At 36.0% G+C, this 19,441-nt stretch overlaps 3 protein-coding genes and 1 long non-coding RNA gene across 4 annotated transcripts; 2 read left to right on the forward strand and 2 right to left on the reverse strand.

Moving 5' to 3' along the window:
• The first annotated feature begins 3,406 nt into the window (after positions 1-3,406).
• On the forward strand, positions 3,407-6,947 carry LOC125212450 (PWWP domain-containing protein 6-like). The gene is made up of 2 exons (XM_048112622.1): positions 3,407-3,560; positions 3,999-6,947. The coding sequence occupies exon 2, from the start codon at positions 4,052-4,054 to the stop codon at positions 6,845-6,847; it is 2,796 nt and encodes a 931-aa protein (XP_047968579.1). The 5' UTR covers positions 3,407-3,560; positions 3,999-4,051; the 3' UTR covers positions 6,848-6,947.
• Positions 6,948-7,211: 264 nt separating this feature from the next.
• On the reverse strand, positions 7,212-9,062 carry LOC125212451 (universal stress protein A-like protein). Its single transcript, XM_048112623.1, has 4 exons — positions 8,779-9,062; positions 7,940-8,061; positions 7,701-7,819; positions 7,212-7,595 (listed from the first exon to the last, which is right to left on the reverse strand). The coding sequence occupies exons 1-4, from the start codon at positions 8,966-8,968 to the stop codon at positions 7,487-7,489; spliced, it is 540 nt and encodes a 179-aa protein (XP_047968580.1). The 5' UTR covers positions 8,969-9,062; the 3' UTR covers positions 7,212-7,486.
• Positions 9,063-14,218: 5,156 nt separating this feature from the next.
• On the reverse strand, positions 14,219-17,259 carry LOC125213959. Its single transcript, XR_007175042.1, has 2 exons — positions 17,124-17,259; positions 14,219-14,474 (listed from the first exon to the last, which is right to left on the reverse strand). It is a non-coding gene; the product is annotated as an uncharacterized LOC125213959 (long non-coding RNA).
• Positions 17,103-19,293, forward strand: LOC125213958 (carbonic anhydrase 2-like). Its single transcript, XM_048114781.1, has 9 exons — positions 17,103-17,318; positions 17,430-17,491; positions 17,850-17,996; positions 18,076-18,124; positions 18,196-18,312; positions 18,393-18,446; positions 18,543-18,628; positions 18,765-18,870; positions 18,972-19,293. The coding sequence occupies exons 1-9, from the start codon at positions 17,142-17,144 to the stop codon at positions 19,134-19,136; spliced, it is 963 nt and encodes a 320-aa protein (XP_047970738.1). The 5' UTR covers positions 17,103-17,141; the 3' UTR covers positions 19,137-19,293.
• Positions 19,294-19,441: the final 148 nt, after the last annotated feature.

Below are 19,441 nucleotides of genomic sequence, written 5' to 3' on the forward strand. Positions count from 1 at the left end.
AGAATGATGTTTACTTCAATTAATTATCAACAACTATTCAAATAAAAAAAACAAGCATATCATAATTTGGATGCAAGCAATAGACATAATCAAAAGTGTTTGATGTCTTTGTCATAAAGGCCATTAAAAACCAGCATGATTTTACACTATAAAAGCAAAAACAAAAAAAGGTATGTAAATTAATATAAACACAATTTCTAAAAGAGTAAAGGCCAAAATTAGTCCCGAATATATGGTCATTTTACGTTTTTGGTCCTAAACATTATTTTTTGGATTTTTTGGTCCTGAACATATGAAAATTTGATCATTTTGATCCTTCGTTAACACATCCGTTAAAAACTAACGGCCAACGGGATTAATCCCAATTTTGATCAAATTAAAATTTTAATTCTATTTTTTTACTCCCTAATTAATTTTTTAATTAAAATAATTTAAAATTAATTCCCTCGTTAATTTCTCCCCCTTCTGCTCCACTCTCATTTAAAATTAATTCCCTCATTGATTCCTCACGAGGAGAACAAATCGCCGTCCAACATTTCAGACTCCATAGTGTGGAACTGAAGACGACGCGGGGCATCGAAGGTTGTCGCGCGGCCTCCACTGCGACTCCAAGACGCACGCACAGCAGCCCCACCGGGAGAAACCGATCGACAGCGGCTATGAAGGCGGCGGCGAGGTGCGACGGTGATGATAGGCTTGGCGAAAATCAACGTCGGGAGTACATGCAGCCGCGAGGACCGGCTATTTCACCGATGAGCAATCGGCTTCGCTGGCCGATCAGTGTGCGGAATCGAAGGCGGCAGCAACAAAACAGTCACGCAGGAGACGAGGAAACGAATGAGAGGTGATGGTGGCGCTGCCTTGTTGAGAGAACGCCGGTGGCACTCGGCGAAGGACGGAAGGAGGAAGAGCAACGGCGCAGCGGGGAAATAAGGAATGATTTTTCCCGGGAATGGTTGAGGCGCTGCTGCTGCTCCTTCACTAAATTACGAATTTCAGATTTGGAAATGAAGATGTGAAATGGAGAGAGAGAGAGACCGATGGGCAATTGGCCGGAGGAGAACAGAGGATTGAGGCGCTGCTTTTATATTGGATATTAATTTTAAATGAATATTTACTAATTTTAATTAGGGAATTAATTAGGGAGTAAAAAATTAGAATTAAAAATTTAATTTGGTCAAAATCGGAATTAATCTCGTTGATCGTTAGTTTTTAACGGAAATGTTGACGGATGACCAAAATGATCAAATTTCCATATATTCAGGACCAAAAAATCCAAAAGATCATGTTTAGGACCAAACACGTAAAATGATCATATGTTCAGAACTAATTTTGGCCTTTACTCTTTCTAAAATAATTCAACATAATCTGAACTGCTATGAATGTAAAAAAACACATCTTAAGCATTAAACTTTCGAATATCTTATATACGGATTCAAAGATCATAATTCACTTGTGAGCATTGATAGTAGAAAATGAGGTGTCATCTCAAAAAGTTATAGGTATACGTATGAAATTTTAAGTATTAAAATATCGAACTAGTGAACACAATATCTTAAATTTGAGCTTGTAATTTTAAGACGAGTATTAAATTGTGAGCACAGGGCGTCGATAATGAGGTGGCAGCGTAAAAGGTATATACTAGCAACTAGCATTAATGTCATTTAAATAATTTATAGTTTAAAGAGTGAACTACAAAAATGGTCCCTGGACTATAGGTTTATCTCGCCCATAGTCCCTGGACTTTAAAAATATCGCAAGTAGTCCCTGGACTGAGGGTTTATCTCGAAATGAGTCATTTTGACTTTTTTTTGGTACGAAAATGCCCTTTTGAGGGGTTTTGGGGGGTTTGGACAATTTAGTCTTTTTACACTTTTAATATTTTAAATATGATATTATTTCAGTTATGTACTAAATCTGATATATTTCAAAATTATCATTCTTCTTCCCTTTTGTCATCCTTGACTTTGTTTCTTTATTTCAATATTAGATTTAATTTTACAAAATTTTAATTTTTAAATATCAACAAATTTTTTTAATTACAAAAATTATTAAATAAAAGAATTAATAGTCATAATCAATATTGAAAGTGTATAATATTTAATCAATATGACGACGACTTAGTTTTAATCAATATTTAATAGCTTTAATCATAAATATATCATATAACACGATTTATTCGGAAATAAATATGCATCTAATGTAAGACTAATATATATTTTGTTTATTAATTTGAAAACAATCAAAATTTACTAGTAATTTTCAAAATAATACTCCTATATAAAATTTTTAGTAGGATCAAATTTTTAGTCAACTTCATAATATTCAATCACAAGCAATTATAACAACCGAACGAAGGCTAAATAGAATAGCTCTTATTTTTCCATCATGATTAATATTATTTGTGTGTACTTCTTCAATTCAACTGAATATTATATTAAATAACAAATATTAATAGTTTTAATCAATATTTATAGTGTCCATGAATTAATAGTTTACTTAAAATTTTTATTGATATTTAAAAATCAAAATTTAAAATTTAATTTTATAAAATTAAATATAATATTGAAATAAAAAAAACAAAGTGAAGGATGACAAAATGGAAGAAGAATGATAATTTTGAAATAATATCAAATTTAGTACATAACTGAAATAATATCAGATTTAAAATGTTAAAAGTGTAAAAAGACCAAATTGCCCAAAAGGGCATTTTCGTACTCAAAAAAAGCCAAAAGTACCAATTTCGAGATAAACCCTTAGTCCAGGGACTACTGGCGATATTTTTAAAGTCCAGAGACTATGGGCGAGATAAATCCATAGTTTAGGGACCATTTTTTAAGTTCACTCTAGTCTAAAATAATTTACTACTGTATCGTTTAGAAAGACTACACATCACATTCGAGTATAAACTTACAAACACAATCTAATGTTTCTAATCCAAAGTTGGTATGATCAAAATTAACTTATAAAAATCGATTGCAGAAGCGATGTTCGATAAAAAATCATATACGACATTCGAACATTATTTTGTTTGTTGTTTGTAAAATCAGAACAAACTTATAGACATATTATTACATTGAAAATGACATGTCATCTAAAAATTTAAATCCAAAAACAAAAGTTAAAAAGTTTTTTTTTTTTTTTAAGAAGAAGTTGAAAAGTTATTTAAAACCATAAACTACAATCAAATTATTTGAGAAGTTAAAAACCGAACACGCTATCAATTTTGCGTACGAAACCACCGCCGTCTATTAAAATGGTTTAGTTCCACCGCAGCTGGTGCAATACACCTTCCTTGCCATCATTGGTTCATCATCTCCATCATCCAATCCCATCTGGTGCACCGCGCCACACTCTAACATTCCCGCATATTTTCATTTTCCCCAAAATCCCTTTTTCAAAATTAAAAAAAAAGACACTCCATTTCAGCTCAGTACTTGTCCGAAAAAAGCAACATCTCCAAAAACCCTAATTCTTTAACTCATTACAACACTTTTCTAGATTCTCTCTCTCTGCGAAGCTAATTTTCGGAGACGATGCTTCCCCGAGCATTTGGCGGCGTAAGTTTATAGCTCGATTTCACCATTCCCCTTCTTTTTTACGGAATATTTTTCCTTTTTCTGCTTCAATTCTTTGAATCTAGCTAGAATAATGTATTTTTTATAATCGATTTCGTTTGTCTTGGTCGGTTGTGCTGTACGTTTTGGTTAGTTTAGGGTTTTGAGCAAGAAATTTTTGGTGGCGCCTCTTCATTTTTGTTGATCTTGCTAGTTAATGTTTAGTAACAGCTGCAATTTTTTTCTGTTTTTACTTACTTTTCTGTTGATTTTATTTTAATGCAGTTGTTAAAAAAGACAAATTTGGGGATTTTTTTTATATTGCTTTTGGTGGTGTTTCTGCATTTCAGTTTGTTTGGTGATCTTGCTAGTTTAGATGTTTAGTTACAGCTGCAATTTAATCTGTTTTTATTGCTTTTGTGTTGGTTTATTTTGTTGCAGTTGTAAAGAGGAGAAATTTGGGGATTTTTTGCTTTTCTGGTTTGTGTATAAAAATGGCGTCTTTGGAAGATGTTGTTGCTGAGGCAAAGATCCACTCTGATGATCCCGGCTCCGAATTGGGGGTTTTGGATTCTGAACCGAAGGAGGATCGGACTAGGGTTTCAAATTTGGGGAAATGTGATGCTGTTGTAAGTGAACAGGTTGTGGAAAGTGAAGTTATTGTAGAGTCTAGTGCTCATGCGAATGGTTCTGAGGGAGAACTTGTGAAAAGTTGCAAGGGAAATGATGGAAATGTTGAGAATTCTTTGGAGGAAGATCGGACTGGGGTTTCGAATTTGAGGAAATGTGATGCTGTTGTGAGTGAACAGGTTGTGAAAAGTGAAGTTATTGTAGAGTCTAGTGTTAATGTGAATGGCTCCAAGGGTGAACTTGTGAAAAGTTGCGAGGAAAATGGTGGAAATGTCGAGAATTCTTTGGAGGAAGATCGGACTAGGGTTTTGAATTTGAGGAAATGTGATGCTGTTGTGGGTGAACAGGTTGAGGAAACTGAAGTAATTATAGAGTCTAGTGTTAATGTGAATGGCTTGGAGAGCGAACTTGTGAAAACTTGCAGCGAAAATGAAGGAAATGTCGAGAATTATTTGGAGGAAACGGGGGATTGTAAGTCTACGGGTGATGACCAATTGGATGTTATGGATGTGGATGGATGTGACGAAGGAACTGGTGATAAGATGAATGATTCGGAGATGAATGATAAGGAGCACAGGTTTCGTGTGGGGGATTTTGTTTGGGCTAAAATCAAGTCTCATCCGTGGTGGCCGGGGCAGGTGTATGATCCAGAAGATGCTTCGGAGTTTGCCATGGCTCGTAAACAGGAGGGTCGTCTTCTGGTGGCCTTTTTTGGGGATGGTTCGTGTTCTTGGTGCTCGTTGTCTCAGCTGGTACCCTTTGTGGATAAATTTTCGCAGATGTCGAAAGATAGTAGCTCGAAAAGCTTTCTTTATGCTGTGCAGACGGCTACGGATGAGGTTGGTAGGCTGATGGAGTTAGAGATGATGTGTAAATGCGTCCCCGAGGAAAAGAAAGAGAGTCTTGCTAAGCCGGAGGTTGTAAATGCCGGATTGAGAGCAGGGGTCCTCGTGCCAGAGGTGGATGTTTGTCGGCTTTCTTTGCCCGAGTATGAACCTGCGGATGTGTTGGATAGAGTCACGCAGCTAGCGAAGGTGGTTTCTGTGGGGAACGCTCTTGACCTTGCTGTTTTAAGGAGTTGGTTGTCTGCGTTTTCTTATTTTAGTGGTGGTCGTACATTGGCTGTGTATCACGAGCCCTTTGATATTGAAGGTTTGGAAGAGAAGAATCGAGATGATTTAGGTGTTGCGGTTGAAGCCCCTTTGCTCGGCCCACAGGATGACGACTGGCTATCTTCGCCCACAGCTCGGTCTGTGAACTCACAGGTGCCATCGGAGAGTAAGGTTTTGCATAGACGGAAGCAGAGAAGTGTGGCTGAGCTCATGGGAGAGAACAAAAATGTGAAGCCGGGTAAGGAGGGCATGGATGTCGAGAAGTCCACAACCACCCGGAAGAGGAAGAAGGATAATGAGCAGCCTTCTTCAACGGGGAAGAGAGGTAAGAAGAGAAAGGCAGAGGTTTCGTCGCCCCCTATGATAATGGATGCTAAAGATGATGGTGCAAACGGAGGGAATCTGTCGCGAAAGCCAAAGGAAATCAATATTTCTGTTGCTGAAGAAGCTTACGAAGAAGCCAGAGATGACTCGGACACAGTGTCAAACCCGAGGGAGAGGAAGAAGAGCAAGTACTTATCTCCTCCGTACACGAATCTTGCTTGGAGACTGGGTAGCTCGAGCTTTAAGTCACTCTCGAGTTTTAAGTCCGTAACACAGGTTGAGAACAATGAAGCTACCAAGACAGCTGAGGCGGGAGGAGAGCACGCAGAGGCTGCTACGTCTCAGTCTATCTCAACGGATAACGAGCCAACAGGAAGTGCTGGTGACACACGTTCACGGACAGTCAAGGGTGTTAAGATGCTGAGCTTCTCCGTGTCTGATGTTGGTATTCCGGTTAATGAACTACTGTTAGAGATACAGCGTGCAGCTCTCGATCCGCTTTACCTAAGCAAGAAGGGCTCCCTTGATACGGTTTGGGCGTTCGTCTCTGCACTCAGAAGCTCAACGTACTTGCACGGATCGGACTATAAGATATATCTCAAACAACTGTCTCAGCTAACGAACATAAGCAACGGACGGGCTGAGGAGAAAACGGCCAACAGATCACCCGAAGAGAACACTCCCATAGCATCAAAGACACCAAAGAAAACCAAGAAATTTGCCAGTGTTGTGAAAAGCAGTGTAGGATCCGAAAAGGGCGAAACTTTTCCGTGCCTCACTCTGTCTTTCACGCCCGGATTTCCTCTGCCTTCGAAGAAACTGGTGGTGGGGCTGTTTGGCAAGTTCGGAAGCCTCATCATGAAGGAAACAAAGGTCGAGAAAGACAGCCACTCTATCAGGGTTGCGTACACGAAGGACTCTGATGCAGAAGCAGCCTACGAATCATCAACAAGCACGTGTCCATTTGGTTCAGAGAACGTTAGCTACTCGTTGCAGCGATGTCCTAAGACGCGGCCTCCTGAGAAACGAGAAGCTGGGGGCTTGGTTTCGGATCTCAGCGCCATCAAGCAGAAGCTCGAGATAACGACAACTATTGTGGAGAACTACCGTTCAAGATTCTCGTCGGAGGAGTCGGGTTTGAAGGACGAGATGAAACTGCTGATGGAGAAGATGGAGACGGTCGGAGAGATGGTGAGAGTTATTGCTGAGAAAAGCACATCGTAAACTAGTGGTTTGTTGTTAGTCTGCAATTGCAATTGTTGTAGATGTTTTTGGTGGAATTTGATGGAAGAAGAAGAAAAGTACCATTTTCTTATTTATTTAATTTTCTCTTGCAGTTAGCTTTTTTTTTTTTTACTTATACTAATAATAGGATAAATGTGGGCTTAAATGACTTGGTTACTGCACCTGCATTATCCTTAAAAACTAGCCTAGGTTTCACTTTCTACAAATGTGGGCTTGAATCTGATTTTAGCTAATGCTCGTTCAAACGCTCACACGAACGATCATGTGAATGCTTGCACGTCATTACTGTGTCGGGAGAATGGATTGCAGACGACGAGGATAACAAACAACAAGAAGCAGGGTGTGATGATCTCAAGAAATTTATAGACAACACTTCCTTTCTCACTGATAGATATACAAGAATATTGTTCACAAATCACAAATCTTGCTAGTATTCGTCTCACTACACTCGAACGGGCTTAAATGTGATTTACAGTGATGTACGAGAACCAGTAAACTGGTCAAGACTCAACGCAGTATAAGAACAAAGAAAAGGAGAACACGGACAAGCAACGTCAATCGACTTACATTGAAATATTGAATTGAACAGAAGATATGTCCACACTGATTGTTGATCACTCAGTCATCAACGGGATCCTGAGGAGTCTCAGATGCATCCCGCTTGATTGCAATCACAGGGCAATCAGCATGCTTCACACAAAATTCACTCACAGTTCCCACAAAAACCCTACAAAACGAGTCACTAGTGTTAGGACGAGCTGAATCTTCGGGGGGATTAAAATCATGCTGAGCCAATGCAGGCAAAAAGATGAAAGTTGAAAAGCAAACGTACTTCTGGAAAGGCCCGAGACCCCTGCTTCCCAGGACAAGAAAATCTGGCTGGACACGATTCGCTTCATGGCAGATGACTTCTTTGGGATCACCTATCTTGATCCATGCTTCACAAGCAACCTACACCAATGTTCAAATAACTACTTTAGGTACAATGCCTCTTTCTTCTCTGTATGATCTTACGACACTGATTAATTTGGAAGGGGGAAGTTCTACGATAGCTAGGGTGGAGTATCATACCCCGATTTCATGACAGTGATTGACAAAGTACTCCAAAAGATGAAGACCTCTGATCTTGTCTCTGCGCTTCATCGTCTTGAAATCATCTGGGGAGGCATATATGCTATCCATATCATCAAAACCTACACAAGTTGAATAATTCAGCATTTTTCCCAATCAGCTCGGAAAATGTACCAAGACAAACACACATCAACTTTGGGCTTTGGAAGTAAAGAAGTTGAAAAGGGGGCAAACTTCGAAGATGAATGTGAATTGAGTATTGATCCGATCAATGATAAGCCCTGGCTCTAGTAAACATCAAAGCCAGACAAGAAAAGCAAGTTGAAGAATATCATATGCAGTCTAACAAAGATTGGTAGGGATTTATTCACCAAATTCTATCTACAAAGTATTCGATCAGCATTGAAGTCAAGTACCTATTAATTCGGAATCTGTTTCTTATAAAGATAAAGATAAAGATTAAATAGCAACAGATAAGCACAAAAAAAGTACTCCATACTAAAAACCAATATCATGTATACCTGCAATATCCAAATATTTCTCAAAGCTATTCGATTGCTCTAATTCGCTCAACCATCCACAAAGTAATCACCAAACATATCGACCAAATAAGAAAAGTTGGAATAAGAAATCATCGTCCTGTTCTAGCATATTCTTCTAATTAGCAACAAAATTAAACAAAATCCAGACCTACACAAGCCCTAGATAAACCAAACACATCGAATTCAACTAAAATTTCAATGAAATTACACAATCACGAAGGATAATCACAAAATCAAAACACCTACAACTGCAAAAACTTCAAAATAGCGAAAGTCGGAAGAGTCAATAATAAATACCGTCTTCGTCGGGGACTTGAACATGGAGAAATAGCAGCTTGAATCCAGAAGTGTTGGTGCGGACGATTTTGCTGAGAGTCCAATCAAAAGCTTTTCTACTGCTTATGGAGGCGTGGGGATAGCCTTTGATCGTTGATTCATTCACCGCTACCATTATCCGCGTCGGTGCAGCACTGTCTTCTGCCGCCATTTTTCCGAGTAAAAGCTCAATCTCTCTCTCGCGCGCTTGCTTGCTGCAGAGCTATTCTGGAATACTCCACACTCCACAGTTAAAACTAACGTCGGTCTGTTTCAATTCATTTTAGTGATAATGGAGTATCATTTTTCACAACTTTTATTAATTTTTTGCAATTACCCTATAATAGTCAAACTGAGAAAATTATATAATAAAATCAAATATCATATGACTATAAAATCACTTTGTTGATATATTGATGTATTTTAATTAACACTCAAAAATTCGTTTTGTTGTTATATTACGTCATATTAGTTCAATTTTAATGTTATGGAAGTAATTGAGAAAAAATAAAAAATTAAGTTCCAATTTCAAAAGTGATATATTTAACAAAAAAAACCATTGGAAAATTAATTTAATGAGCGAACTGCACCAGAGGGCCCTAACTTTTCGACTTGTTTTACCAGAGACCCCTAACAAAAAAAAAATCCCACCACATGTATCTAACAAAATATATAATCACAAACCTTGTTTTTTCGGACCATAACAGCCTTAGGGCTTGAAAGGGCAAACTGGACATTTTATGACGCCACCCCTGCATCTCTCACCTGCTGCATGTACTGTAGACGACGCGAATCCGGATGTGACAGAAACATCAAATCCTTTGTCCTCTCTGTTCCTCAGAATGCAGACGGGCGCCACCCTAAACCTCCATTAATATTTGAAAATAAATTAGAACACTTGGTTTTTATTTTTCTTTCCTATTTCCCTCCAATTCTCACTTCAACATTTTCTTCTCGCACACTCACCACATTTTTCGACTGTGAATTTTGACTCGCCATTGTCATCAATCATCAATGCCTCCAAAACGGAAGCGAGGTTCCGCTGGAGCGTCCTCCTCCGGGTCGTCACGACGCAAAAAGAAGCCTCCAATGCCACCACCAACGCCACCGTCTTCGTCACCATCACCTCCGTCATCACCTAGGATAGTCGACGTAGACCCAGAAACATGGACCATCCGCGATCCTCGGTTGGATTTCTTTGTCCCAGAGGATGAATATAGTAAGTTCAGATTTGAAATTTTACAAATCGTTCACTTAAACTAAACTTTACAAGGCACCGGGGTTGACTGTGATTTAGGGATCCGAAAATTGTTTGTTTGTGAAATTGTTTTAGGGTTTTAATTTGGGATTTTTCTAGTTCTATTTGTGATATTTCTTTGTTTAACTTTGGAATTTTTCTAACTGTATACAAAATCATAACAGAAGAAGTATGTTGGGGGGAATTTAAAATACTTTGATTTTTGCAATATTAACCAATTCGAGCTTTTAGATCTGTCCAGTATGGTGTTGTGGTTGAGGTATGATAGGAAAACCGTTTGTGAGTTCTATTACGTTCATCCAAGATACAGTGACGACTATAAGGGAGTTGACATAGGGGGTCCATTGCTGCCCATTATTGACGATCCTCATATGGCCTCATTTCTCGAAGTCACGGCTACTAGCACAAAGCTAGTACACATTTATGTCGTGGAGATGACGGCGGCGGCCGCCTTACTCAAGAAGCGAAAGGAAGAAGCGGAGGAGTTTCTAGCATTTGTCAAAGCTTGTAAAAAAACTACGGTGATCATTGAAGAGATTGACGAACCAAAACCAATTGTGCCGAAGCGTAAACCCAAAAGGAGGAAACATCAGCACGACAAACAGAGGAAACCATCGGCACCATTATTGATGCTTGAGTGGTACCCTAGGGATGTTGAGCTTGAAGAGTTTTTGACCAAAAGTTTAGAAGACAAACGTCGGGAATGGAAGAGGGAAGATGAGGCAGCACGTAAGAATTTGATGGATGCATTTGCATCATGTAGTGCAGAAGGAGCACAAGCCGAAGCTGTTGTGGTGGAGGTTGAAGAGAATGATGCAGTAGATGGATTTGTTAGACAAGGAGACATCCATGCATGCGTGCAAGAGGTTGAGGTATTGTTTGTGATTGTGAGTTAAAATATTGTGTCTTCTTGAGATTTATGTTTTATATTGCGTCTATTGCAGGATGTCCCAAGCCCAAGACCGTCAGCAGTTGATTCCATGTCAAGTCCTCCTACTGAAAGTGTTTCAGAGGTTGGGCAATCGTTGAATCCTTCAATTCACCCATCTGTAACAATACAAAACCTGTGGTAGAAGAAGATGTTGCAAAAGTTATAGATGTTGGGCCACAAAACGTTTCAGAGGTTAGTACACAACTTTTTGAACTATGTTTGTGATTTTTATGTTTGGTATTCATATGTGATTTATCTTTTTGTCAGATGGAGCAATCAAATCACACCCACCAAGCATTACAGCATGAGGTTGAACCAATTGAACACACTGAAAACGTGTCAGAGGTTAGCGCACACATGTGCATTGCAGTTGTGATTTATGTTGTATGTATGGTGTTAATTTGTGATTTTATGTTTAAATCAGATGGGACAATCAATTCATAGCCAAGATGTACAACATATTGAAGCCATTGACAAACCAGAATGCATGGCAATTGACAACACTGTGTACAAGCCGATCCTGGATTTTTTAGACGAAGCTCAATGTCAACCGTAGTCGGAAGTTCCCATTATCGACGAGATTTCGGATGAATTGCTAATGTACGGATTTGAATGTGATGTGGAACATGCTGGACCAGAAGTACAAGCTGGACCGGAAGTGATTACTGAACCGGAAGTACAAGCTGGACCCGAAGTGCAGGTTGGATCGAAAGTACATGATGGGTCGGAAGTAGAACCTCCAGAGGAGGAGGTATACATTCCATCATTTGATTACGTTCCGGACGGCTGCCATTCCATAACGAGGGACCGCCGACTGATAATGAAGATGAGGAGGTTGACCATTTTATCTCGTTGGCACACATGTGCCGAGATGAGCAGCTGTTTACTTCATACTACGAATCCATTTTCCAGCAACAACATGTGAATCAGGAGCCAGAGACTGTAGACCAGACGGGTGAACGCGAAGACCAACCGGGGTCGGGGGGTCAGGGGAGAAAAGGCGGAGGAAGTATTCGCCATATGTGAAAAAGAGGAACATGACAGATAACCCACTTTTCGAGGAAGAACTTGTGGACGAGCTACAAGATATGGATGACCTTGAAGATTTGGAGGGTTTGAAGAAGAGAGGCATAAAGTATACCCCGTTCAAGCTTCTTCCTAATGAGCTTCTGTTGTGGAAGCCTGGTCATGTTTTTAAGCATAGAGATTTCTTCTATGACGTGTTGAGGCAGTACGCAATAATGTCCAGAAGGCGGGTGCACATGAAAAGAAATGATGGCGACAAACTTCGTGTGATTTGTAGAGGGCAAGGCTGTGAGTGGTATGTTTACTTGAGGAAGCTCGAATCACACAACGGCCATGATTATGTGATGATGAATATGCAACGCGGTCACGCGCACACATGCTCCCAAGTGTTGGATCAGAAGTGACTGACGGCAAAGTGGCTAGGGGAGCGTTACATGGAGAAGATCAAAGTCAACCCTCACATTCCACTGGCAGCTATACGACAATGTGTCGATGAAGATTTTGGGCTGAAGATAGGTTTAAGATGGTTTTCTCAATTTCATATATAATTATACTTCTGCAAGTTAAAATTTTTATATTTAATACTCCTATCAATTTTTTTTAATTAAATTGATGTATGAATATAGCAATAATTAAGTATAAAAATAAAAGAGTGAACTTCAAAAATGGTCCCTGGACTATGGGTTTATCTCGAAAATGGTCCCTGGACTTTAAAAATATCACCAGTAGTCCCTGGACTAAGGGTTAATATCAAAAACGATATTTTGAGACGAAAATGCCCTTTTGAGGGGTTTTGGGTGTTTGGGCAATTTGGTCTTTTTACACTTTTAACATTTTAAATCTGATATTATTTTAGTTATGTACTAAATCTAATATTATTTCAAAATTATCATTCTTCTTCCCTTTTGTCATCCTTCACTTTGTTTCTTTGTTTCAATATTAGATTTAATTTTACAAAATTAAATTTTAAATTTCAGTTTTTAAATATCAATAAATTTTTTTAATTATAAAAATTATTAAATAACAAAAATTATTAGTCATAATCAATATTTGATAGTGTCTAATATTTAATCAATAAGATATAACGTCTTAGTTTTAATCAATATTTAATAGCTTTAATCATAAATAGACAATATAACATGATTTATTCTGAAATAAATATGCGTCTAATGTAAGACTAATATAATTTTCGTTTATTAATTTGAAAACAATCAATCAAAATGACTAGAAAATTTCAACAAAAATACTCATGTACAAAATTTTTAGTCGACTTCATAATATTCAATCACAAGCAATTATAACAACCGAACGAAGGCTAAATAGAATAGCTCTTATTTTTCCATCACGATTAATATTATTTTTCTGTACTTCTTCAATTCAGCTTAATATTATATTAAATAACAAAAATTAATAGTTTCAATCAATATTTATAGTGTCCATGAATTAATAGTTTTAATTAAAAAAATTTATTGCTATTTAAAAATTGAAATTTAAAATTTAATTTTGTAAAATTAAATCTAATATTGAAATAAAGAAACAAAGTGAAGGATGACAAAAGGGATGAAGAATGATAATTTTGAAATAATATCAGATTTAAAATGTTAAAAGTGTAAAAAGACCAAATTGCCCAAACCCTTCAAAACCCCTCAAAAGGGCATTTTCGTCTCAAAATACTGTTTTTGATACTATCCCTTAGTCCAGGGACTACTGGTGATATTTTTAAAGTCCAGGGACCATTTTCGAGATAAACCCATAGTCCAGGGACCATTTTTTAAGTTCACTCAAAATAAAATTATAATATAGTAAAATGAATCACAGCTAATAACTATAATCTCAATCTAGAGTAATATAAGTAAAATATTAAAACCTGCAATTAGTATAATATTTAAAATTATATAAAAACAACAAAAGCACATATATTGATTAAAATATTTTTGGATATAAAAAGAATAATCTTATTTAAATAATACATAGTAAAATTATGTCTAACACCATCAGTATGAAATTATTAATATACAATTTATAATGTTCAAAATATGGAAGCCATTGTCATAGAAAAATATAATAAATATAATCTATCTTCATATTTTTTTATCAATTTCAAAGATCTAATTTATTAAATTAAATAATAAATTCATCGCATAAATCCATAAGATTTTATTATATCATATATGTCTCATAAAAAAATAATTATATAAACTCTTCACTTATATAATTAGGTCAACTAATTAAAAAAATATAGTGCTAACAAACTATTTATTAAGTATAATAACTCATTCATATTAAAATATTACCCTCCGACTTCGCTTTGTACTCTAATACCCTTCTACCTTATCATTTTTCCAACATCTTTTATCCGCCTCCATCTAGCTCGGGTGCCCTTCTTCATCACCAATTATCATCTCCTGCACTTTTCTCGTCCTGCACCGGCGCAATCTATTCCATAAGCCAGTTTTTCACCATCTACATGTAATAATTTAAAACAAAAATCAACTACATACCCTATATTACAACTTTTTACCATTTCATTGATTTAGGTGCTCTTTTTGCATAAAAAAAATATTTGGAAGTGATGAAGTTTGAGATGAATATGCAATGCATTAACTACAAAATATTATAGATGACCAGTTTCTATGATACTATATTCTATTTGTAAAACATTATTATAGCCAAGACAAAAAAAAAATTAAAACAAACTAACATTAAGAAAAACATGTACGCGAAAACAATGTGATATTTTATACTCTACGTCTTCTTTGCTTTCGTTTGCCATTTCGTTGACTTTGAATGCTCTCTTTGCATGAGGCTGTGAAAGCGACGAAGTTCGAGATGAATATGCAATGCATTAACTTCAAAATATTATAGATAGTTAGTTTCTACTCCATGATTTATTATATCGAAAAAAAATAATTTACAATGATAATATAAATTTTATGCTTAAAAGTTGAAACATTTACAATTATGTAAAAATGTTCATAACGATGAAATATAATTAAATATTATTTGTCATCAATCAATCATAATATTAAATGTACATAAATATCATTATGAATAATATAACAGCCTTTCATTTTCTATAATAATTATGACATATTTTATAATTATTAAAATTAATACTCATAAGTTACATATATTTCAATATAAGGCCAAAACTTGCCTTTTATATATGTTTCTATATTAATTATGACATATTTTATAAATATTAAAATTTATACTCATAACTTACAAATATTTCAATATAAAGCCAAAACTCACCTTCTATATATACCAGTGTAACACCCATGCTATGCACGGATTATTAATTTATTATTATATTCATACAAATTTAAAAAATTAAACAAACACATTTTTCTAATATTCCTTTTATTGTATGTAATAATTTAAAAATAAAATTAAAAAAATAAAATATAATAGTAAATTATACATAATGATTAATTTAAAAGTAAAGAAAATTTTTAGTTACAAAAATCAATTCTAACAAAAAAATTTCTTTCAACTAATTTATGAACAAATAAATATAAAAAAATTTGTATTGTGTCCTTAAACAACAAAACGTGCTATGCATTACAACTTGTTTGTATAAATGATATAATATTAAATTATTATGCATCAAAAGTAGAAAATTTAAAATTTATTTAATAAAATATTTATTTGTATATTATCATAATATTTCTCTATATATTACAAAATAAACAAAAGCAAATATTATACAACATATATAATTTATACCATAAATTATGAACCTACTATAACATACAATGATTAAATCAAAACAATTATACTATACAACACAAATAAACCAAATAATCAACCTTCCATTCTCGACCCAAATAAACCTTAAAGAAGAATCGGATTCATCATAACTGCCAGAAAAATTCGCCGACGACGCTACCAACACCACTCATCTTCTCATCCGACTTCTACGTATCATCATTATACATAATCAATTTCAAAAGAATTCTCTACGATTGACATAGAATATGCATGCTCTCAATTTGAGAGTACCTTAGTTTCGAAACACAAGAACTGTATGATTCCATTAGCTAGCCTAATACATGTACTTATAGCCATGACATACTATATTTTATGATTAATGGCAATTAAATTTTATTTGACCATGAAATCTCTAAATTAAATAATAATTATAAAGTAGTAATAATTTTTTTTAATGGCTTAACCGTTTCACATTTAATATTAATTTGGGCATGAGTCTCCAAATTTGGATGACACGCATTAGGCTATGCTGTCACAAACTATAACGGCCTCAATATTTGTAATGCATAATTTTTTAATGGTTTTTAGTTATGTTTAATGGTTTTTTAATTAATGCATAATTGGAAGTTACAAATCAAAATCATAATTTAATTATATAGACTTAACACTTATAAATATTTCGAAAACTTATCCAAAATTCTTTAATATTCAATATAAGGCCAAAACCCGTCTTTTATATATGTATAGATAGATATAAATTCATGGTTTTAACCAACTATATTGCCTTCAACTTCAACCCTTTAATTCTCTATTCATTGATCGCGGAGCTTTGAATTTTTGTATAATCTGTAATATTAATAGTATTTATATCACTTTTTTAGATATTAGAATCAATTTTAGGGTAATAATTTTATCGCATAATCTATAAATTTAATAATATTAATATCACTATATAAAACACTAAACTAAACTATACCTTATATTTCGAAGAACGTGATAATTTCGAGTACGTATATAATGACAGAGAATCAGAGATCAACTAGAACTTTTCCATGTTATCACGATATTTTGGGTTAATAATGATAATATGATGAATTTAATCAAATATAAAAATGCATAATATAACTCTTACATGTTCCCATTGTTTCAAAAATCTATCTAAATACCTCTACTCTATTTCATTCTCTTTTTTTCAGATGTTATAAATTATGATTAAAGGTTCCAATTTCCCCTTCCATTTATTTTTATTTTTTATTTTATGGACATGAAAAATCAATAAATCCAATCTGCAAGAGTAGAAGCTGTGGTTTACTTAGCTTTCGCTTTCATTATCCTATGCTTTCTCATGCATGCATTGTTTCTAAAGTTCTAAATCAACCAGCTAAAGAGACTACATACCTGTGGCCTATCGAAGCAATGTCGACCGTCAACGGCTTCCTCACTCCACCCACGGCCCGTCTATCGAGACGGGCCGCGGCATTCCAGCCCATTGCCTCAGCGAAGCTCAGCTCCTCATCCCCTTCTCCACCGCCCAGTCTCATCCGGGACAAGCCGGTTTTCGCTGCTCCAGCTCCCATCATCCACCATGCTCCGGTATAGTTTCCCATTTCAAGAATCAATTCAAATGTGACAAGAATAAGATGAAGAACTCTTATTTTATTTTCGTGTTCTATTTTTCTGAAGCATTTTGATATATTGATGCAGAGAGAGGACTTGGGAGAATACTCATACGAAGACGCCATAGCTGAACTCGAAAGACTACTAAGGTTTAACTTTATTTAAATGGATATTGGTACCTAAAATCACAGATTTTGGTTCATATTTGATTGCAACTTAACCCTTGTAGTCAATCTACCACAAACTTGGTTTTCTTTAAATTATAACCGAACTCGTGGGAAATTCACTAAAAGTCCTAAGTTCATGATTTTTACAACCAAATTTTGGTAGTGGAAATACTACATTAGGCCAAAGGTTGTGATATATAGACCTATAGTTTTATCAAAATTTATTCTTCATTAAATCTCACCCAAACATTCCTATTTAAAAGCTATTCATTTCATTTTTTTCTATCTCATAACGTTAAGTGTGTGTAATCAAATACTTTATGTGACATTGTTCATGTAGTGTTAAGGGAGAGCTAGCACCTGCTGCGGCAGCAAAAATCGATCAAATCACGGCCGAGCTGCAGGCAGAAAACGGCAGCGCCACTCTTTCGCCCTCCGTTGAAAGATTGAAGACCGGCTTCCTCACCTTCAAACATAAGAAGTACAAGTAAGTTACCAAATGAAAGCATGCAAAGAACAGTCTTAAGATTATGAATTCTAACTACTTTTTCGTCTCAACGTTTCAGCTTGAGACCAGGATTGTACAGCGAACTCGCCAGAGGCCAGACTCCCCAGGTACATATTCTCGAGTCTTAACTCGACCCATAAGGTGTAAATGATTCATATCGATCAGTTATCCGCTGCAGTATATGATCTTTGCATGCTCGGATTCACGTGTGTGCCCATCCCATGTGCTGAACATCCAACCGGGGGAGGCGTTTGTGGTTCGTAATGTTGCTAACATGGTCCCTCCATATGACAAGGTCTTACAAATAAATACCAGTTTCATTAAATCATATGCTTCTGCTTTGACAGTTATGTAACTCTGTTTCTGCTGCTTCAGACCCAATATTCCGGAGCAGGCTCTGCTATAGAGTATGCTGTCCTGCACCTCAAGGTGAAACTACGTAAATACTTTTCGGAATTACTTTTCCATTTTCAAGATTAGTATGAGGCTTTCAGTTGGTAGTAAACAAGGCAACCAATCTCACAGGTACAAGAGATAGTAGTGATGGGGCACAGCGCCTGCGGTGGGATCAAGGGGCTCATGTCCTTCCCATACGACGGAAAATACTCAACGTTAGTAGCCTGCTTTCTTAGTTATAATTAAACTCTTAGGCAGAGTAACAGAATCAGAACCAAACAGAAAGAAAATAATCCATATACTTCTTGTAAAATTTGGTGACTAATAGAATCATTTGCTTGAGTTGTTCAGCGATTTCATCGAAGACTGGGTGAAAATCGGCTTACCTGCAAAGGCCAAGGTGACAGCTGAGAATGGAGACACAGCTTTTGGTGATCAGTGCGTGCTGTGTGAGAAGGTAAAAAAACTTTTAACTTTCACCAACTATGGCAAAGATAAATCTTGCAGAACTGTGGAGAATTAATCGATTATACACTGCTTTCTTTCCAACTGTTACAGGAGGCAGTGAATGTGTCGCTTGAAAACCTGTTATCGTATCCATTTGTTCGACAAGGAGTGGTGAACGGAACTCTCGCCCTCAAGGGTACTCATTATGATTTCATCAAAGGAGGTTTAGAGATCTGGGCACTCGATTTCAGCCTTTCCCCACCTGTATCTCTATAACCTGTTAATATCGCCCTTGCTTTCCCTCAATTTGACTGGTAGTTTCTACCGCCAAATGCAAGCCCAGTGATTCCTCGTTTTGTTGTACAGTGCTTCCTGCAAAGCACATGTAATCATGTAAAATTGTACATCAGTAATAAGAAATTCAATTCCTCTACGAGTCCCTAAATCTTCTGGTAACAGGGCTGCTGCTTCTAGTACTGCAGAACCTATACCGAGAAAATTATGTATATGTTGAAGTCAAACATGCAAATAAGATTGAGGATTAACTAGTTTAGTGTCAAGTAACTTGACATGAATATAAT

The sequence above is a fragment of the Salvia hispanica genome, chromosome 3 (genome assembly GCF_023119035.1).
Source record: "Salvia hispanica cultivar TCC Black 2014 chromosome 3, UniMelb_Shisp_WGS_1.0, whole genome shotgun sequence".
NCBI classification, from domain to species: Eukaryota; Viridiplantae; Streptophyta; class Magnoliopsida; order Lamiales; family Lamiaceae; genus Salvia; species Salvia hispanica.